Source organism: Schistocerca americana, chromosome 4 (genome assembly GCF_021461395.2).
Source record: "Schistocerca americana isolate TAMUIC-IGC-003095 chromosome 4, iqSchAmer2.1, whole genome shotgun sequence".
Taxonomy (NCBI): Eukaryota; Metazoa; Arthropoda; class Insecta; order Orthoptera; family Acrididae; genus Schistocerca; species Schistocerca americana.
Window position 1 is genome coordinate 368967118 of NC_060122.1, and position 23491 is coordinate 368990608.

Below are 23491 nucleotides of genomic sequence, written 5' to 3' on the forward strand. Positions count from 1 at the left end.
AAAGAATATTAATTTCAAAGAATCGTGACCTGAAAATTCGAATTGTCAAACTCCTGCAATACAACAAATTGAAGTAGAAGCCTTTGAAACGCAAATAAAATGAATTGTATATGATATGAATAACATATAATTGCAATAATGAAAACAGTAACAATGAGAATAGGTCACCTTATCTACCACTATATATATATATGCAAAAACGCTTTTCTTTGCCTTGAAATGTATGTAACCAGTATCCTCTTCTGAATAATCCTCTTCATGTATTTCAGATCATAATTGATATGTCTCCATCGAGTCATCGAAGATCTCTTTTGCGGAGCGTAAATGTGATTCCTCTTTTAAAAAATGTTTACATGTACTAAAGTGTTTCACGCAATTTACTCACTGTTGTACAAAGCTTCATAGTCGTTTAATGAGAACTGACAGCATCCTTTCAACAAGTTATGTAAATGTCACCAACATACAAAATATAGATACTTTCGCAGCTAAGTAACAGCCTCACAAACAAGTACTTTTACGTAAGAAGTAGATAAAAATGTAACACATATTTTCAATATAGATGAATATGTGATGTGTAGTGATCTTCCTGAATAGAGAGTATTAGCTTCGCGTTATAATATGAATAAAAAACACTCGAGTTTTGTACATCTCCAATGTAAGACAACTCAGGTGTAAATAACAAAATAGGTTTCCACTGATGATTGAGCGTAAACGTTGCAACTGGTAGCGTGAAGAGATGGGACTCCTCGTCGTGTCCTCCACAGACTCGACCAGTCTATGAAATTCGGTAAGCCATGTGAGCCAATGGGTAATATCGAATGGGATATTGCCTGAGGGTACTCAAGTGCAAGTATGAGGAACCAGGAGATTGCAAACTAGAGCCTGGTACGCGCCACCAGTCCATCGTTGCTGTACGCTCTGTGCGTTATTCAGCAACCACAATATGTCACAATGATGAAACGATGTGGATGACAGAGCTAAGGCATTGGCTAAGCTGCTCTTATCGTGAGGATGCTGCAAACTTATATGTTGTTGTAGTCTCCAGTCCAAAGACAGGTTTCATGCAGTTCTCCATGCTACTCTATCGTGTGCAAGCCTCTTCATCTCTGAGTATTACTGCAACGTTCTTCAATCTGAACGAGGTTACTTTATTCATATCTTGGTCTCCCTCTACAATTGTTACCTCCCACACTTACCGCCAATACTAAACTGGCGACCCTTGATGTTTCAGAATGTGTCCTATTAGCTGCTCTCTTCTTCGAGTCAGAATGTGACAAAAAATTATTTTCTGCCAATTCCTCCCTGTTCTGTACCTCCTCATTAGTTGCGTAATCTACCCACCTGATCTTCAGTATTCTTCTTGAGCACCACATTCTCTTCTTGTCGAAACTGTTTATCGTTCGTGTTTCATTTTCATGCTTGGCTACACTCCATTCAAATACTTGCAGAAAAGACTTCCTAACATTCAGATCTATACTCACTGTTTACAATTTTCTTTTCTTTAGAAACGCTTTTCTTGCCATAGCCACTTTACATTTTACATCCCCTGTAAATTATGGGTCATCAGTTATTTTGGTGTGCAAACAGCAAAACTCAGCCACTACTCTGAGAGTGTCGTTTCCTAATGTATTTCACTCAGCATCACCTGATTTCATTGGAATACATTCCCTTATCCTTATTTTGCTTTTGTTGGTGTTCATGTTATATCCTCCGTTCAAGAAACTATCCATTTTGTTCAACTGCTCTCTCAAGTCGTTTGCAGTATCTGACAGATGTACAACGTCATACTCCCTTCTCAACCACTGCTTCCCTTTCATGTCCTTCGACTATTATAATTGCCGTCTGGTTACTGTACAAGCTGTAAACAGCCTTTCGCTTCCTATATTTTATCCCTGCTGCCTTCAATAGTTCAACAAACCTCTGTTATAGTAATGACCAGAAATATTAAATCAGACGTCAGTACTTTGAATATAATTGACCTTAACATCCCATGTATTATTGGAGTTAATGTTGTTAGCGAATAATGGAGTCTCCACGTTAACCTCGTGGGATCTCTGACGTCGTAGACAAATGCTACAAGACCAGAGGCACCATTTATTATCTCTCATAAAACACCGTATTTTTAAAAAAATGTTATATTGAGACGATGTAAAGCCTCCAGTGAAGGAAGATAACTTTAATCGTTACCTTGTCTGTCGTTCTGTGGTTCTCGTCACAATTAGTTTTAAAACATTTCTTATGAGGTCTGACGTTATACTTCTTTGGTAATTAGCGACAAAGACAAGTGTATTGGCACTTAAATTATTAACGTAACAGTTTAGCAGTTTGTACCATAACAATGGATGATAAGTTCAGGTATTCGTATAGACCTTAATGACTGGAAGTGATTATTGGAGGTTGTATTTCATTTTTTGAGGCAAAAGGGCGGTCTTTAGAGTTGGGCGAGCTAGATTTCAAATGTCGAAATTTAGAGATAAATGACATTTACGGAGAAACAGAAATTGTGGAATTTTTAATGTGGAATTGAATTTCTATGTTTGAAAAGCAGTGAGAAGACTTGCAGGATATAGTTTCCATTCCAAAGTTCAAATCGGAAGTGGATTAGAGAATTCTCAGATAGCTACAAGCATCGCTTAGAGTTAAGGATCTTGAGTTAGTTAAACCTTACGTCATGCGTCAATGAGAAACCTGTGACGCTCATCTAACAAAATTTCATAATATCATGATTCTAATTCAAGATACTGTTTCCTTCACCGATGCTCATGTTACTGCATGTACAGTTTATGCATTACCTCATTGTCATACATTTATTTAGCCTGTCGCCATCCTCAATTGAAATAAGAAGAAGAATTCATCTGCTTACTCTTGGATCTGAATCTTAATATGTGCAACTATCTTTCCAACTTTTTCAGCGTTCATTATTTTAGACCTACTGATTTAAAGGAGTAGAATGACGTTTGCTGTATTAAGTTCTGCCATTCTTTCCTGTGGTAGATCTTCACTAGAGGAAAACAGTACTATGTCTTCATCAACACAAAGAAGGTGCGTGCACGTTGGATAAAAGTATATTTCTTCTTCGTTTACCGAATTTAACGATCTGAAATTTTCTTTTAAGACTGCCGAGAACAATATTAACGATACGATCTCCGACTGGCCTGCCTCGTCTCTCTGTTTGGAATTTCTACGAGGGTTAGTCGGAAAGTAAGGGCCGATGGGTTGCGAAATGGAAACGACATTGAAAATCCGATGAAGCTTTGCCCAGATGTGTTGGGCAGTGCCTGTCCATCGCGTCACATCGCTCTTTTAAGTTCTGAGTTCGTAATGATGGCATGAAGATGCCTAGAACAGCAGTGTCTCCCGCCAAGTATGGGTAACCGCTGCGAAGTTTCACCTGATTTCACGAACCCCCACATAACTTACCTGCCATGTATTTTCCTTCTCCATGAGAATGGAGATTACCATGAGAAAAAGATTCAATAATCAACGAAAGGATGACGTTCTACGAGTCGGGGCGTGGAATGTCAGAAGCTTGTACGTGGTAGGGAAACTAGAAAATCTGAAAAGGGAAATGCAGAGGCTCAGTCTAGATATAGTAGGGGTCAGTGAAGTGAAGTGGAAGGAAGACAAGCATTTCTAGTCAGATGAGTACCGGGTAATATCAACAGCAGCAGAAAATGGTATAACAGGTGTAGGATTCGTTATGAATGGGAAGGTAGGGCAGAGGGTGTGTTACTGTGAACAGTTCAGTGAGCGGGTTGTTCTAATCAGAATCGACAGCAGACCAACACCGACAACGATAGTTCAGGTATACATGCCGACGTCGCAAGCTGAAGATGAACAGATAGAGAAAGTGTATGAGGATATTGAAAGGGTAATGCAGTATGTAAAGGGGGACGAACATCTAACAGTCATGGGCGACTGGAATGCAGTTGTAGGGGAAGGAGTAGGAGAAAAGGTTACAGGAGAATATTGGCTTCGGACAAGGAATGAAAGAGGAGAAAGACTAATTGAGTTCTGTAACAAGTTTCAGCTAGTAATAGCGAATACCCTGTTCAAGAATCACAAGAGGAGGAGGTATACTTGGAAAAGGCCGGGAGATACGGGAAGATTTCAATTAGATTACATCATGGTCAGACAGAGATTCCGAAATCAGATACTGGATTGCAAGGCGTACCCAGGAGCAGATATAGACTCAGATCACAATGTAGTAGTGATGAAGAGTAGGCTGAAGTTCAAGACATTAGTCAGAAAGAATCAATACGCAAAGAAGTGGGATACGGAAGTACTAAGGAATGACGAGATACGTTTGAAGTTCTCTAACGCTATAGATACAGCAATAAGGAATAGCGCAGTAGGCAGTACAGTTGAAGAGGAATGGACATCCATAAACAGGGTCATCACAGAAGTCGGGAAGGAAAACTTAGGTACAAAGAAGGTAGCTGCGAAGAAACCGTGGGTGACACAAGAAATACTTCAGTTGACTGATGAAAGGAGGAAGTACAAACATGTCCCGGGAAAATCAGAAATACAGAAATACAAGTCACTGAGGAATGAAATAAATAGGAAGTGCAGAGAAGCTAAGACGAAATGGCTGCAGGAAAAATGTGAAGACATCGAAAAAGATATGATTGTCGGAAGGACAGACTCAGCACACAGGAAAGTCAAAACAACCTTTGGTGACATTAAAAGTAACGATGGTAACATTAAGAGTGCAACTGGAATTCCACTGTTAAATGCAGAGGAGAGAGCAGATAGGTGGAAAGAATACATTGAAAACCTCTATGAGTGTGAAGATTTGTCTGATGTGATAGAAGAAGAAACAGGAGTCGATTTAGAAGAGATAGGGGATCCAGTATTAGAAACGGAATTTAAAAGAGCTTTGGAGGACTTGCGGTCAAATAAGGCAGAAGGGATAGATAACATTCGATCAGAATTTCTAAAATCACTGGGGGAAGTGGCAACAAAACGACTATTCACGTTGGTGTGTAGAATATATGAGTATGGCGACATACCATCTGACTTTCGGAAAAGCATCATCCACACAACTCCGAAGACGGCAAGAGCTGACCAATGCGAGAATTATCGCACAATGAGCTTAACAGCTCATGCATCGAAGCTGCTTACAAGAATAATATACAGAAGAATGGAAAAGAAAATTGAGAATGCGCTAGGTGACGATCAGTTTGGCTTTAGGAAAAGTAAAGGGACGAGAGAGGCAATTCTGACGTTACGGCTAATAATGGAAGCAAGGCTAAAGAAAAATCAAGACACTTTCATAGGATTTGTCGACCTGGAAAAAGCGTTCGACAATATAAAATGGTGCAAGCTGTTCGAGATTCTGAAAAAAGTAGGGGTAAGCTATAGGGAGAGACGGGTCATATACAACATGTACAACAACCAAGAGGGAATAATAAGAGTGGACGATCATGAACGAAGTGCTCGTATTAAGAAGGGTGTAAGACAAGGCTGCAGCCTTTTGCCCCTACTCTTCAATCTGTACATCGAGGAAGCAATGATGGAAATAAAAGAAAGGTTCAGGAGTGGAATAAAAATACAAGGTGAAAGGATATCAATGATCGATTCGCTGATGACATTGCTATCCTGAGTGAAAGTGAAGAAGAATTAAATGATCTGCTGAACGGAATGAACAGTCTAATGAGTACACAGTATGGTTTGAGAGTAAATCGGAGAAAGACGAAGGTAATGAGAAGTAGTAGAAACGAGAACAGCGAGAAACTTAACATCAGGATTGATGGTTACGAAGTCAATGAAGTTAAGGAATTCTGCTACCTAGGCAGTAAAATAACCAATGACGGAGCAAGGAGGACATCAAAGGCAGACTCACTATGGCAAAAAAGGCATTTCTGGCCAAGAGAAGTCTACTAATATCAAATACCGGCTTTAATTTGAGGAAGAAATTTCTGAGAATGTACGTCTGGAGTACAGCATTGTATGGTAGTGAAACATGGACTGTGGGGAAACCGGAACAGAAGAGAATCGAAGCATTTGAGATGTGGTGCTATAGACGAATGTTGAAAATTAGGTGGACTGATAAGGTAAGGAATGAGGAGGTTCTACGCAGAATCGGAGAGGAAAGGAATATGTGGAAAACACTGATAAGGAGAAGGGACAGGATGATAGGACATCTGCTAAGACATGAGGGAATGACTTCCATGGTACTAGAGGGAGCTGTAGAGGGCAGAAACTGTAGAGGATGACAGAGTTTGGAATACGTCAAGGAAATAATTAAGGACGTAGGTTGCAAGTGCTACTCTGAGATGAAGAGGTTAGCACAGGAACGGAATTCGTGGCGGGCCGCATCAAACCAGTCAGTAGACTGATGACCAAAAAAAAAGAGAACTGCTGGCCACACACTGCAGTAGCAATGAGGAGGCCCCTGTAGCGTTTTCGATGAGAACTTTTTGGTCACCCACCGTACAAACCGGGCTTGGCTCCCTCTCATGATCATCTCTGCTCACAGACAATGGCCTGCAGATCAGCGTACAGAAGTGGAAGGAGGCGATGACGGCTGCCTTCTATGACGAAGTTATTGCAATTTGTTAAAACGATACGACAAATTTTCGAAGTCGAACAGACGTAGTAGGAAGGTAAGGCAAATTGTTGCTAATAAAACGTTTTTGGTTTTCCCTGTAATTTCTATTTTGCGTACGATCGGACCTTATTTGCGAATAACCCTCGTATTCTGATGAAGTCAGTTACTGTTCTCAGAAACGTCTTACCTCCAGCTCTAAGAACGTCGGAGCCTCTCCTGAAGGTCTCATCAACTTCCAGAAGAACCCACAGCTATCCATTCGTCGAGATATTGCTTAAGAAGAACAGCAACACTTGAAATCGATGAAACTGCCGTAATGTATAGCAAACAAGCTTATTGGGATTTTTTGCAGTTTCAACCGCTCACGGAAAATCCAGTGGGAGCAGTAATCTGTAGTCAGCAGTCATCTATTCGAAAACCATTCCACGTGGATACAAGAATTTGATCTCCCCAGAAGTCCTTGGAGGATCGTGAACCATATATGAGAAGAACAAGGCAACTGTGGTTATTTAAAACAAGAGTGGGGTGGCGCTAGTTCTGCGAGTTGTGACTGTGGCGCCTCCTTACACTCGATCCACCACGCCGTTGCTGACTGTTCTTCTTGTTCTTACAAAGGAACGTTAATGGCCATTCACTAAACGTAGGATGTCGCGATTGGGGAACTAGATTTGGAGATGTAAGATTGTACGAGCTTGTGATTGTGCACATTTGTCCAAACGTGTTGTCGGCATGTATATGTTTTCATCATAGTATAATAAATGTATGAGATGCATATATTATTCTACGGAGTAACGTACTGGGTGGTTCAATAGATGTTGTATACTAAAATTTATTTTATTACTGTGACACATAACATCACGGACTACATAAATATAGTTATAAACTCATGGAGAATTGATATCAATGGAGAACATTTTCAATGTGGCTATCGTGGTTGTTCAAGACGAACACTCATATTCCGCTCTACTCGCCGGCTCGGTTCTACATCTTTTGCGTTGTACGCTTCCATGACTCGAGCTCTGAGTTCCACTAGATCTCGAGGATGCTGACGGAAGAGTTCATCTTTTAAATAACCTCAAAGAAAATAATCACAGTGGTTGATGATGGGGCAGTCAGCTTGCTAAATTTGACCACACTGAAGACACTTAGGGAAGCGGCGAGAAAGCATTCTTTCTCAAAATGCTTCATGCTGAAAGTCGAGAACAACATTGGCTGTCTGTGAGTGGGCTCCATCTTGCACAAACGCCAGCGTGTGCGTTGGCAGTCGAGTAGAACAAAGTCCAGGAACTTACTGTCCAATTAATTCGTGGCTTGATATGGCAGTTAAAACACATTTTAGCCGTAATTGTCCCTTCATGAAAGGTCAATGGACGTTCAGCGGTCTAAAACATGACATTTTATTTGCTGGCCACGCCATTAACATGGACGTCAGCCTTGTCAGAGATCCAGAAGTTGTGAGGAAATCCTTCTCCTTCCCTGAGCATAACCCGAGCAGAAGAATTACGTCTGTCTCCTTTCTGCTAATAGAGAAAGTTTGGAGCACTGTCATTTTGTACAGCAAAAAATGAAGGTCTGAATGAAGAACGTGTTGAAGAGAGCGGTGTAGTATTCTCCCGCATAGCTTCCACATTTTCAGGTGATCGAATGTGAAGGACACGTAGCCACTTTGGTTTCAATATCCCGCTATTTTCCAATAGTTGATACTAGCCACATATTGTGTGTTTAGCGGGAGCCCAATTTTTATTAAAATGGTCATATAAATTTCTTTCTGCGTATTTGTTTCTGCGTATAATAGCGCTAACTTGGCTCTCTCTTAAGCAGCCAATCGTCCCTTGAAAGGCCATTTAAAACAATTGATTTGAGGTGAGCCCCAGCGAACAGCCCAGTAACCACTGTGTGTGGGACCAGAGTTCACAAATATCTACGTCACTTTAATGTTATGACCATGAAGTAAATACGAGACACCTCAAAATCTCCTGCGCTAACCCGTAGACTGATTCAGTGATTGTTTCACTGAAGGGAAGGGTTTGTAGAACTGTGACAAAATCCCACGCAATTCTGTCAGCCGCAGAGGAAGTTAAAATTCATTGTGACTGCTCAGTTCCACTATTCGTTCGCGAAATACCAGTATTCCATAGCGCCAGATCGACTTGTAAAATCAGCTTGATACTCTCTCTGATTAATATCGAATTTTTTTTGCTATCCATTTGAAAATATTTATGAATATTTTGTACGTTATAGACAGCAGGCTCATAGGTGTCTTTTTTGTAGGACATTACTGATGATACTGTATACAGTAGTAACTGCAGGGGAAGTAAGATCCAGAAATGAAATAACGGTTTTTAACGATTTCATATACCGCCAAGTGGCAGAGAGTGACGATGTGCTCTATGTCGGCGTAATTCATACAGCAGATACGTATGCGTATATTGAAATGTTACTTTCTCTCCTTGATCTGTCCTTTTTATATTGATTGTATTTTGAAATGAGACATTCTGGGGTTCATGAGGGACCGTGTAATCTGCCTGCCACTCTCACGAACTCAGAAGGAAAGGAAAACTCTCCCTTCGAATTCTCGCCTAAAAAAAAAGAAAAAAAGTCTGTTCTCGTTGAATAATCATTCACCCAGGATACAACACTCAAGTCTTGTCTCTAATAAGTCCTCAAACTGAACTCGGAGAGGGTAACATCATTGCAAGTGACCGCTGGCGCAAAGAAAGCACAGATTAAAATAAAAAATGTGACAGAACCTATTTATAAAATTTTCACTAATGAAGGGCCACCTCTTAAGAGTCATCAAGTTGAGTGAAATAAGTTAAATGAATTAATTGTAATAAATATAGTTTATTTTGATCGTGTGGAATATACAATACAATCTGAAGTCAATGATACTTATAAAAAGTAAAATTTGCAGCAAGAATGGTAAAATAAGAAAAAGCTACCTTGAAACTAAAAATCGTGGAATCTTAATTATCCACTAAATGTTCAGAGAGTCATGAACTTAGGTGTGCAACACCTTAAGCTAATTATTAACCAAAATTCTTCACAAAGAAGACCGATTTATCAAACCAGTCAATTGATTGTGATTATTTTAGTAACAATTACATTAGTATGGGTGATACCCCATTATTTAAGAGCAGTTGAATCAAATAACAAGGTACACTGCTAGCGGATGTGCAGGTAGTGTCCCAGTAGGTCTGTGCACCTCAAAAATTCAATACAGGGAACTACTGAATACTAAATCTGAACTAACACAAATCCGAGTTAATGCAAATGCAATTCAAGTTGCGAGAAATGAAAAGACTGCACTGGTGTGAAATTGCGACACTTACTCAAACAGTAAACCAGTCCAAGGCTACAGACCAGCATCTTGGCGATCGAAACTCGGAGCTCCCTGATCGATACACCACTCGCCGCCCTCTCTGCAACCACATACTCTCGCTTCAGAACACCTCGCCCTAGAGGAAAGAGTCTGTCACAACTACCAGCCTGACACCCCAAGATTTCTCTTTCCAGCACAAATCGCTGGGAGGAAACTGCTAAAATTCTTCAACAGAGCCCACTGTGTATATCTTAGTTGTCTGAAGGCTTTCCCCCGGTTTTTTGTCTCACCGCTCATTGGGAAAACCAAAAACCAGGGGGACGGCTGCTGGAGCTCTCATAATACAAAAGGTTCTCACTCTGTGGAAGTACAACATGGCAGAGTCGCGTACTTCAGTGCCCAAAAAGGGAGAGCAACTTCGTCACACCTGCGAACACTTCAGGGGCTCAACGAAACTTCCTGTACTTCAAAGGCCACGCTCTGTCCTGCCGACAGACAAGAACGGGCAAAAAGTCACGGGCAACCTGTTGCGTTCTTATAATTTCGCGTCCTTTGAGAAGCTTTAGGGAAAGAACCCTGTGTTTCGAAGTGACCACCCGCCACCCAGGACGATGCCGACTCGCCCGAGCTGCTTCGCACAAGAGAAAATGTTGTATTTGGCTTCAACTGTCACTACGAGTGTCCATTCTCCCAGCGCAGTAAAGAAAAGAGACATTTTCAGACATAGTAAATACTGAATAGAACCATGTGACAGACCACTGAAATTACAATGTTAGTCATTTCTCAAAATAGGACAATGATCAACATTTTATAGAGTGTGGAATCATGTAACGTATCGCTCAGACCTACGAAGGCACTGTGGCGTTCGCTGTGTTATTCAGTGGTTTGGTATTTAACTAATTTGTAAATGAAAATGATAATCTTATTTTATTACATTGATTAATTAATAAATAATTTTTCTCCCGGCTAAAGAATTGGTCAAGTTGCTAAAGTACTCCAAGTTAACGTTGTATTAAAGTGTTGTCTGTAAGCTGTGTAAGCGTCACTAAATCACAGTTCATACAACAGATTCTATACAACTATTGATTATGATGGAAATAGTTATCTTCAGCAAAATGATCATTAAAACCACCGAATATCAGCCGCGCACAACACTGACGTATGTTACCTGAAACAATATTCTTCGCAACTCGAGCGTAATTAATTTCTGCTCCATACATCAGCTAGAAAAGTTTGTTATAAGGATCCTGCTACGAGCACTGTTTGTAAAGAACCAATCTGATTCGAATCATTTTCATTAAAATGAGTTCTGGACCACCGGTGCACATTTATTTTTACACATTTGTATTACGTTCGGCATTTATGTCTGCAGAGTTGCGTAATTTGAATTTGCCGCTGATATAATTGTTAAGATGACGGCAGACAATTGATGGAGACTTTCTATTGTTAGAGCAAATAGGATAAGAATTTGTAATGCTTATTAAACTTCACTTTCGTGTTGCGCACTTCATCAAGCAAACATTTGATTTTTTTTCTAAGGAAAACATAGACAAAAACGCGATACAAATCGCTATCATCAATGGCTGCGCTCCTTGCACCGGGAAGAAATAATTAACACAGATGATGCTTACTGAAAGAGGAATTAAAGTTACAAATAATTATTCACTCATATTTATAATAATAATGAACTCTATTCTCAAGTAATAATTAACAAATAATTACAATTCTTAACAGACTTCAGTTTGATATGCGTCCGCAACCTACAAAAGCCAACCAACAAAAGGTAAAAAAAACCAAAGGAAGAGAAACGCAGATCATAAAAGGAATTTACACTTATCATTGTCTTTGTATGATACACAACGATATGTCCAATTACATCATAAAATATTATATAAATAATTGATATTTATCATCGTTTTCACTCATTTTTCAAATGCTGAATAGATAATGTTTATAACTGTTAGAGGCATAATTTCCTCTCGTCGCACTGTAGCTAAAATTTATCTCGTGGATGTTACAGCACCTTGAGATCTCAGCTGCCTGATTCATTGCACATTTCATCATAATTTTACTTTTTTCTTATACATCGGTAAGTCTTTGTTTAATAACGGTTTCTGAGCAGTAGGTTTTAGTCCCCCTTTTGTTATGTGCTACATAAATGTGCGCGAACCTCTTCAGACAGGATAATTTGCCGTAGCAAAAAGAGAAATGAGTGCCTATGAGCTTAATATTATCGGGTTTAGTGACACTGAATGGAAAGGAAGTGGTCATTTCTTGACCGAAGGAGGGAACACCATGTGATTTTCAGGGAGAAGAACCAAAATAAAAATTGTATTCCAACAGTCAATCCTCGGAATCTGAACAGCTGTGATATAGGTTACGAATCTGTTAATGACAGACCTCTTTCTCTAACTGTATTCTTGTCAAAGTAAACTTAATACCATTTAGATCTAGGCCCCTACCAACTGAGTGTCGAATGAGGAAATAGAGAAATTTTATAAGCAATTGGAACAAGTCAGTAATAATATCGCTCAAAGAGGACAGTCAATAATTTCAAAGCTAAAACTAGAGATAATACCCGAGATAAAAACTTGAAATCTGTGGTTGCGCAGCATGGTCCAGATGAGAAAACTGAACGGAGCAGGTACTTACTAAATTTCTGTGCCAGTAACGAGGTGACCGCCTGTAACTCTCTGTTCTAACATCACCTGGTGACAGATTTAGAAACCAGATTGCCTGCTGGATAGAGCGGAGACGTTAGAAGACTTCGGTCTTTGACTGAAGTCCTGGCTGTGCAAGTGACGAATGTTTCCTATCCACGAAAATGCGGATTTAGCTCAAATCTAGGAAGAGAAGCGGAGAAAGATAGCTAGGACTCATACACTAAGAAGCTCTACTGAAATATGGTGAATCAAATCTCCACGTCATCAATCTTTATAAGGTACCGCGAGTATCATGGACATGGCCCCGAATGAAGGACGTTGTTTCCCTGTAGCTTTTGACATCTGCACGACTGCAAAGTGCAGAACATCCTGGGATATCACAATGCACAATACAACTAATTGAAGAGAGAAGCAATCTGAAGAAATTTCGAATCCACACTACTCGGGATCAAGACAGATATAAGAACATGTGCAGAGAAATTCAAGGAACTGTAGGAAGTACATATCACATTTGATTGACGATACCAGCGATGAGATAGAACAAAATCATAATCACAGCAGAATACGTGATCTATTCAAGAAACGCAATAGCATCTTAGATGAATTTGGTATTCGTGCTTGGGTGGTAGATGACGAGAATGGCTATCTTGTCAGAGACAAGGAAGACATTGTTGCGAGGTGGAAACACTACTGTGAAAAGTTGTAGTCTGGATACAACAACGGTTTGGACAATCAAGCAGTTGAACAACTTGCACTGGAACCTAGAATCTTGCTCAAGAAAATAGAGTACTCAGTTCAACATCTGAAGAACTAAAACTCTCTTCGTCTAGGCGGTATGTCTTAGGAGACACTCAAGGAAACGGGGCAGAAAGAGGTTGTGCTTCTTTCTTTGTGTAAGAGAATGTGGGAAACTTGGGTGTGACGGCCGGAATGGCCAAGCGGTTCTAGGCGCTTCAGTCTACAACCGCGCGACCGCTACAGTCGCAGGTTCGAATCCTGCCTCGGGCATGGATGTGTGTGATGTCCTTAGGTTAGTTAGGTTTAAGTAGTTCTAAGTTCTAGGGGACTGATGACCTCAAAAGTTAACTCCCATAGTGCTCAGAGCCATTTGAACCACTTGAAATTTGGGTGTAGCCGGAAGACTGGTCAACGTCTCTGTTCCTAAACAAGAAAGGGGCAATCAGGAACTGCACCATCTACTGAGCAAAACCTGTCATATCACATGTAAGTAAAATTTTGCTCTTCATCTTAAACCAGCGTTTGAAGCCGTACATTCAGTCTTACATATCCATCGAAAGAAGCAGGTTTTATTTGATGGAAAGGAACTAATGAACAGATCTTCAACATACGAGAAAAAGTTGAGAAGTCGTGAGAGATCTGTGTTCCTGATCTCATCTTGCTTCCTTGACAATAAGACAACCTTTGGCTGTTTTATCTGGTGAATGTTGTGGCAGGTGCTTGTAGAGTTCGGTATCCCACCACTCTTAATAGCATTGATCACAAGTCTCCACCATAATGGCCTCGTAACTATGAAGACAAGTGCTGGCACGTCTGACTTCTTCATACATTTCTGCGTGCTCAGAAAGTGTTGTTTCCTTTCCCACCAATTGTGCGACACCTTTGCAGAACACATCTGTAGTAATGTCCTTGATGGGTGGACTAAAGTCATCGCAATTGGTGGGAAAATTATTAACAACCCCCGTTTGCTGTGACACTTTTCCGTTAGCCAACAGCTAAGTTGAGCTAGCTGACCTACATAGAAACGTATGGATTAGATAACAATCTCAGTAGTTCCAGACTCTTGATAATTGATAGAAGAGCACATATTCAACTCACAGATCGATAGAAGGAATTGGAAATCATCTAATTTTTCATCTACCTTCAGTCAACTATCTGCGACACACGGAGCTGTGAAGATGAGATAAGAAGTCGGATCACGCTAGGGCGCGTGGCTATGAGGAAGCTCAGAAAGATCGGGCAGAGCAGGGCGATAATAAACAGCGTACGGATCGGCTTATTGAAACACTCGTCTTTCCCGTCTTCTTAATGGCTGCGAAACACGGCCGTAGATAAGGAGCGCATTGATGCTTTTGAGTTTTGGTGGTGGCCCACGATGCTGGGTATAGAACGGACCGAGATAAGAATAAATGTGTCCATTATCGGGACGTTCGTTTCCAGGTGCCTTTCTTCTCGTGTCAGTAGAAAAGTAAGTTATTGGGTAGAACAAATCAAGTTCTCCATTCAACTTCTTTGGAAGGCTCTAAGGACAGCTATTAACCGTTTGAAATGGAAACGCTTCGTTCATGGGGTCACGACACTCAGCAATGAGCACTGTGATGATGAAAGCAAGTAGAATTTTAAGTCTAAAGTCCAGCTGACAATATGTTGAACAGAGTGCTAATGTTAACATCATTAGCTAGCGTATGGTGTGGAACAGTGCTGGTCCAGCGAACTAAATTATCTCAGTTCTCATATGAAATATTTCAGCGAAAGTGATGCAAACAGAAGAGAGAACACTGCTATCTTGTTAAATGTATCACACTGCTTAGTTCCTGCCAGTAGTCTATTGAAAGACTCTCAACATTTTATATGAAAAGCTGTGCAGTGCGATTGTAAACCAAACTGGTGTTTTCTGGAAACCATCAATTCGAAATTTTTTAAATAAATTGGTATTTAAAATTAAAGATTACAGTAATAATACATAAATTGGAAAACTGTATGTTAATATTTGAGCTTCTACCGGTATCTGCTTTTATTTCCCCGAAATGTACCACAGTTTTTATTGTCGATGCCCATAATCTGATGCGCTCGTAAAAGTGAATACGTACAGTATAAGTTCTATGTATTTAGCCCATTATTCTCCATACATGACAGGAAACTGTTTCTCAATAGACATATTGATTACCTACGGCTTTCTTCTCGATATAATGGCTATTGATAAAATCGGTGTACTCTCATTAGGTAAAGTACATCGGTGAGGTGTGCTGGCACTCCATAGACTGCAGGTTAGTGAAAATGGCATCACCACAGATGAACGCACTATGTGGCTTACTTGGCGAACTTCGGATTTTTCTCTTTTTCTGTAAAATATTTAGTTGTGCTCCAGTTTACATTAACAGTGAGAACGCTCGAGTGGTAGTGAGTAAGAAGGCTAAATTTTACAGTTTATCTATAGCACTGGTGCTCCTTTTCTTTGTCCTTTATGACATAACGGTAAGGCTGACAAACAGAAAGAAGTATTCAAATCGTTTAGTGTTGTTCTGTGACTTATGCACCCTTATATTTGCCACGAGCATTGCTTTGATATTTATTCTGTGTAGCTGTACATTGAAGCAACGAGATGTTGACACATTTTGCTTAAGACTTGCTTCGATGACCACGTACATGAACCACGTCAAGCACACAGAGTTATTCCATTTGGGATCTTCTCACAAATGGGCAACGGCCGCGCTGAGCGCGTATTTGGCTGTTGTAACAGGTTATACTTTCTTTCTTACAGGCGACTCATTTTATTTCTCGCGAGTAATGCGTGTTCTTTATACTCAGACTTTGACAAACATCATTACGATACAGTTTCTGGTCTTTAACTTGCTCATAAGAAGGTGGTTTGTGCAAGTTAATAAGTATTTACTGCAAGTGTTCGGTATCCGTACAGAAGATGACCTTACTATCAAGATTACAGAAGCACTACGCTCTTGCTCAGTAAATAAAAATTCGCAACGTGCTAACTGCTTATTCGTCAGCTATGTCCACCTACCTACAGTAAAGCGTGAGGATGAAACAACTTTAAATGGACCACCGAAGAATGTGTCAAATCGACATGAACTTATACTTAGACGGAAAAGTGGCGTGCTGCTGAAAATGATACGTAAAAATTACTGTCTTCTTCATCAAATAGCAACATCTGTAAACAATGCCTATGGTGTGCCAAATCTATCAGAAATTTCCAGTTATTTTGTATGTATTGTAATGAACATGTACTTCTTTGTAATCTATTTGTTTGACATAGATAGTACTCTGCAAGGCCCACAGAAAACACACACATTACTTAGTTTGTCACTATGGACTGGCCTGATGGTTCTTCGCTTGGTGATATTAGCCTACAGCAGCGAGATGGTCGTTCAGGAAGCTAGCCGCACACAGCGGCTGGTCACCAAACTTCTGATGTTACCAGTGCCTGCTAGCAGTGGCTGCCAGGAAGAGCTGCTGCTGTTTGAGGAACAGCTGGCGCGCAGTCCACTACACTACAGCGCAGCTGGGTTCCTCGCGCTGGATTTGTCGTTGCTGAAGAGCTTCGTGGCAGCTGTGACGACCTATCTGGTCATTCTCGTCCAGTTCCAAATCCCTGATACAAATAAGGAGTAAGGAGTGTTACAGTATTACTGGCTCCATTCCTGAAGGAGTGAGATAAAAGGTCATCGAGTTAAAACAATTAGCAGTGATAAACCTCTATTGAAAGACTTTCTTATATATTTCCATGAAGTTACATTTTTCATAGTTTGAGCCTAAAACTATCGTCGGCAATATTAAACTTGGCGACACGAGTGTGAGTCCTGTTACTGTTGACTGAAATAAATGTTGATACTTGACAGAGTCTGAAAATACAAATAAGTAGTTTTCATGTATTGTGCACGGCATGACCATTACCATTTCCAGTCATAATCTCTTGTTTGTTTTGGTTTATCATTAATCAGGAATGGCACTTTCTAGGTACATAAGAATTCACTAGTTATTTAGAGTATGGAATATAAAGTCAATATAATCACTCACTTTGGTTTATAGTATACTTGTACTATCCATTAATTTGAGTAAGTGAAAGTTAAGAATTTGAAATTTATTAGAAATTATGAATACGTTTTTAGAAATGATGTGACCAGAAACACTGAACTCTGAAAAAGGATTGGGATCCATAACACAATACATCTGGTCAAATATTAAATAATATCTGATCTGCAAATCATCTTGTTCCACTACTTGATATTTAATAAAACATAAATGTCTTTAAGTAATCCAAATTCACAACATTCGTAATAAATAGATGCACTATGCATGGCAAATGTGCAATGTTGTCTTCTTCTATGTGTGGTAAAGCCTTTGAAAACAATGAATCATGTCATATGGAGGGGAAAGTACTCTTCACGAATGAAGTAATTGATGCAATGTAAGAAGTTACCTACAGTAAGTAAAGATGTCGTAATTACAGTTTATCGCTGCAATTGGATGTAGTTTCTTTAAACAGATATCAAAGTCACGGTGTTTGTGTGTGTGTGTGTGTGTGTGTGTGAGAGAGAGAGAGAGAGAGAGAGAGAGAGAGAGAGAGAGAGAGAGAGTGATGGATATCGTTAACCGTAAGGCGCAGTGGCGACATTAGCTATTAAAATATCAGATCTACTAGTTGCAAAGTATCGCTGTCTATCTTAGGATAAAAAGTCAGTTTTTTCTCTTCTTAAACAACAGCTATTTTCCAAAAATGTACTGAGGCTACTGGAGTGAAAAATAACGTCAGCATCATGATAGGACTCTGTTTCTTTCATTACTTCTAGATGAACATGATAAATACGAATGTACATCTAGACTAGAACTCTTGCTCAGACCAGGTGTCTTATACTCATGTGAAAATGAGTTCGGGGTTTAAATATGTAAGGACTTGAGCACTTAGTTGAATTTTTCACGCATGTTGTGATGTGGGTTTCAATTACTGTTAGAACCGTCCTCACAGCTAACACACAACAAATTCTGCACAAAAATTAGATGGTTTTCGGAACTTCTCAAGGGGTCTTAGTGAAAATCTAGTACCAAAGTAAGTAATAAGAAACAGAGAGAACATTGAAAATACGAACAATGATACTTTTATTAAAAAATCTCAATGTAGCAAACAGTTTAGCTTTACTTTTCAATGTATTTTTTTGTTGTTGAAGTTCAAAATTTACTGCGTATCTAACTGAGTTTTATTGAAAGGTAATTATTGTTTGTATCTAAATATGTTCTGACAGTATCATGACATTATTGCTGCCACTGATGTTAATTTTATATATATTGATGATTCCAGTCATAAGGCGTAGATGACGACTTAAGCAGGTTTAACTGTTCAAGAATAATTCAGTAAGAGTTGTGGTGTGATTTGACAGTCATTCTTTAAACTGGGAAAAGGCTATGTAACTGTTGCCAACTACTGAAGTCACTACTATACTCAATGTGAGATATTATTTTCACTAGGCTGTCTCGGTCGGGCACACAGTTTTAATCTGCCAGGAAGATTCAGTCAGTTTTTTGTTTCTTAGTTTTGGATGGCTGCTGACTGATTACTACAGCTCCATCAATTGCCAGCCTCCATTGGTGAAGCACTAGGAGACTAGAAAGTTACATATCTAGTTTTCTGGTTATTTTCACAGTTTAATTTTTGTCAGTAAGATGGATTGGGCATGTACGTGCTCTTTTCAGACACAGGAGGAGTTGGCAGCAGTTCACCAACAGCCGAAGATGCTTATGGCCACCGTAAACCATATAAAGACTGCTGCTTCTGGGTGTGGTCGCAGTGGAGTGTCGATATTCACTGCACAGTGAATGGTAGTTTGTTAAATGGTTGCTTTGCTTAGGTGGAAAATCATTGTAGAAGCTGGACATCTGGCACCGTCATTGTCTCTGTGAGTGGACAGTTGGTCGCTCCTTGTGCATTAGTTTTCTATAGACGAGATAGCATAAGAAGAAGATACCTGACAGCTCGCAGAGTTGTTGCCAGCTTTCAACAACAAGTCACTAACGGCTGCTTGAAAGGTAAATAGATATCCACAGACCTGTGACAGTACTCAGATATTGCTATAGAGACATGTACAGAACTGTATTGCGTTATTGGTTGAGACAGGATCGCAAAGCTGTCACACTCAGTCCTCTGAAAAAGTCAGGGGTTAACTTATGCCGACTGAACAATATTTTAAAGAAATAATTGCAACTTCATCGAAAGCGACAATAAGAACTGTCCTTCATTTACTGGTGGCTACTAGTCTTGGATACTATGTCCATTTTTCAAACCATCTGTCCTCGTGAGAAATTAAAATATATTCGAATCTTCTTCTTCTTAAGTTGCCAATCCTAAGATTGATTTGCAGCAGCTCTCCATTCAGTGCGATTGTCGGCCAGCCTCTTCAATTCCGTGAAACTTCCGCATTCTAGGTCCTGCATTATCTGGCTTATGTTCTTTCTTCTAGGTCTGCCTCTTGCCATTTTGCCCACCACAAGGCCTTCCGTTATAGTGTGGAGAAGACTTTCATGTCTCAGAATGTGTCCCATCCATATATCTCTCCTCTTCTTGACCGTCTTCCAAAGAACTGGAACTTCCTCCGCTCTCTGCAGGACTTCTTCATTTGTCATCCTGGCCGTCCATGGAATTTTTAACATCCTTCGCAGACACCACATTTCGAATCCTTCAATCCTTCTTCTTTCGTCCTCTCCAAGTGTCCAGGTTTCGTTGCCGTAGAGAAGCACACTCCCAACAAAGGTCTTTATTAACCGCTTCCTTAACGACAGACTTATCATATTTGATGTGAGGAGACCTTTCCTTTTATAGAATGCAATCTTTGCCTGATTTATTCTACTTATTACATCTTTCCTACTACGACGATCTGATGTTATTCTGCTTCCCAAGTAGACAAAGTCTTGTATTTCTTTCAGCTTCTCTCCATTCAGCCTTATATTCGTAATTGCTTGATTATTTTGTTTGCTTGCAACTAAGATTTTTGTTTTTAACTTATTAATTTTCGTGTTGTACCATGTAGCAAGAGTGTTTTCCATTTTCTCCAACACTACTTGTAATTCTTCCTCATTTTCCGCTAGGACAGCAATGTCATCCGCAAAACGCAGCATATCAACTATTTTTCCCTGGATCCTGATCCCATTAGCTTGTCCTAACTTTTCTCTGACCTCGTCCATTGCTTTCTGTATGTACATATTAAAGAGGACAGGGGAAAGTGCACATCCCTGTCTCACACCATGTTTAATTTTTGCTTGTTGCTGATGTTCCCCACATCTCACTATTGCCACCTCTTCTTTGTATATGTTCCATATCGATCTCCTGTCCTTGTACTTAGCTCCAGTTTCCCTCAATACCTGGAATAGTTTTTTCCATTCAACCTTATCAAAGGCTTTCTCGAGGTCAATAAATGCTATGTAGGTGTCCTTTCCTTTTTCCATTCTTTTTTCTATTATGAGCCTTAGGGCCATAATGGCTTCTCCCTCTTCTAAAGCCAAACTGGTCTTCTGTGAGCATGCATTCCACGTTCCCTTCAATTCTTCTGATGGTCGTCAAAATTTTTGATGCATGTGATGTTAGGCTGAGGGTTCTGTATCGTGCACACGATTTTGCTGGCATTTTCTTTGGTAATGGACCAATAATAAACTTTTTGAAGTCCTCAGGCAGCTCTCCAGTATCATATATTTGGCAGATTAATTTATACAATTTATCTTTTATTTCTGTTCCAGCTGCTTTGATGATTTCTGCAGGCAATGAGTCAATTCCTGGTGCTTTTCCGTGCTTAAGTGCCTGTAGTGCCTGATCAAATTCAGACCTTAGTATGCTGTCTCCTAGTTCATCTTTATCTACTTCGTCCTCACTTTCAATCATGTCATCTTGTACGTTGCCTCCATATAATTTCTCTAGGTATTCCTTCCACGTAAGTGCTATATCTTCATGATTATACACCATCTTATTATCCTCTCTTATTAGGGCATTACATCTAATCCTTTGTCCTCCTGAGAAAGAAGCGTTTCACTGTTTTGTATGCTAATTCAAGGTTCCCTTTCTTCAGAAGGTCTTCAACTTCTTTGCATCTGTCTTCAAGGAATCTTTCTTTTACTTGCTTCAACTTCCTGTTGATTTTGTTCCTAAGCACTCGGTATGCCGTTTTCCCTTCTTCCGTTTCATTATTTTTGAGCTTCCTTCTTTCCTCAAACATAAGTATTATTTCATCAGTTATCCACTCCTTCCTCTTTTCAGGTTTTTGTTTTCCAATTATCTCTTCAGCTGCTTTTATTAGGCCATCTCTCATATTTTCCCAATGTTGTTCTACATTCTCTATAGGATGCTGCTGAATTAGATCCTTAGCCCTTTCTTGGAACTCCTTCTGCGTCTCACGGTTTCCAAGCTTCCCTATATCCAGTTTTCCATTTCCTATTTTCTTCCTTATGCATTTGAACTTGAGTCGGCATTCCGCAACAACCATGTTGTGACCACTCACAATATCTGGGCTTGCGTATGCTCTAGAGTCTTTTAATTGATTTCTAAATGTATTTTTGACTAGAATGTGATCAATTTGGTATCGTTCTCTATCCCCTGGTGACTTCCAGGTGTATCTTCTACGGGGGTGATGTTGAAACCACGTGTTCGATATTATCAGTTGATTCCTGTTACAAAATTCTATAAGTCGGCCTCCTCTATCATTCCTTTTACCAAGGCCGTAGCGTCCAACAGCTGGCTGTACCTCTTTATCTCCTACTATTGCGTTCCAGTCTCCCATGATTATTAAATTTGTTTCTCCTTTGATTCCTCTCAATACACGTTCTTAAAACAGCAATCCAGATAGTTGACCATGTAATACACTATGCTGAACAGTACGGAGGAGGAGGAGGAGATTAGTGTTTAACGTCCCATCGACAACGAGGTCATCAGAGACGGAGCGCAAGTTCGGGTGAGGGAAGGATGGGGAAGGAAATCGGCCGTGCCCTTTCAAAGGAACCATCCCGGCATTTGCCTGAAGCGATTTGCGGAAATCACGGAAAACCTAAATCAGGATGGCCTGAGACGGGATTGAACCGTCGTCCTCCCGAATGCGACTCCAGTGTGCAGTACGGAGAGAAATCAGCTATTATTACTGGGTGAAAGTTAGGCACATTGTGCATCGCTTTAGGGAAATAAAATCCAGAGCTGGAAAGAATCCCAATGTGCGCTCATTGGGCCTGCTGGGGTGCCTCATCCGAGATGTGGAAGAGGCCTTCTTGCAGCAACCGACAGTGAAGGATGAAGCAGTCTGCAAGTTGTTGCTCATGTTGGGGGACACTGAAACCTGTCAATTGCGTTCTGAGACCATCCTGAGCTTCTATGGATGGCTCGTAGAAGTAGTGAAAATTCCTTGCCTCAATCTCAGGGTGCAAGCAGAGCTCTCAATTTGCAGCCTCATACACAGAGTCAGTTGGGGTCCTTCGGTTTGTAGCCGATTGGAGGGTCTCAACCTGAGGCTGATTTGCTTCTTTGACGGTCATGGCTGCAGATTTATGGATCTGCGCTTTGATATCACAAACGAAACAGCTACTCAAGTAGCAGAGTACTTGTGGAGTGCGTATAGGAGTTTCTTTAGGCCACGTATTAGTTTGAGATTCTGTGATAAACGCTCCACAGTCGATAGACAGAGAGCGAAATCAGATGACGTACAAAGCAGAGACATTTCTACTGTCCCACTTTAACGGTAAATTGTCGAAGTAATGACGTTCCTGGACATATTGCCCTCCAGGAAAGTTGTCACTATTTAATTATTCTCCGAACCGGGAAGTGGCTGATACCCAAAGAAAAATGCTCTGAAATATTTAGCGAGGCGTGGAACGTAAGTAAAAAATACAGATTAGATACCATAGGAGGGGGGGGGGGGGGGAGGGGCACAAGTAGCAGGCCTAGGTGAACTCAAGTTAATTATCGGAGGTTTTCACCAGCCACATGATTTCACTATGGCTATTGTATAATGATTCAACGAATGTCTACATACAGTATGGCAGAAACACTCAGATCAAACATCATTAGTTGGAGGCACGTTTAATCTACTAAGTATAGACTGGGGCATCTGTGAATTCGCTGCAGGCGGTATGGAGAGAGCGTTTGGAGTACTTTGAACAGGTTTGCTGAAAATTGCCTTGAAAACTAGTTACACAGTTCACATACGGTGGATATACATTACTGGCCATTAAAATTGC

General features: G+C 40.2%; 1 protein-coding gene across 1 annotated transcript in view; it reads left to right on the forward strand.

Annotated features, from left to right (window-relative positions):
• LOC124613489 (gustatory and pheromone receptor 32a-like) overlaps nt 1–16903 on the forward strand; it is a 31722-nt gene extending 14819 nt beyond the window's left edge. The window contains exon 2 of the mRNA XM_047142197.1: nt 16638–16903. Within this exon, the coding sequence (XP_046998153.1) occupies nt 16638–16903 (266 nt within the window). The remainder of the gene's footprint in view (nt 1–16637) is intronic.
• Nucleotides 16904–23491: the final 6588 nt, after the last annotated feature.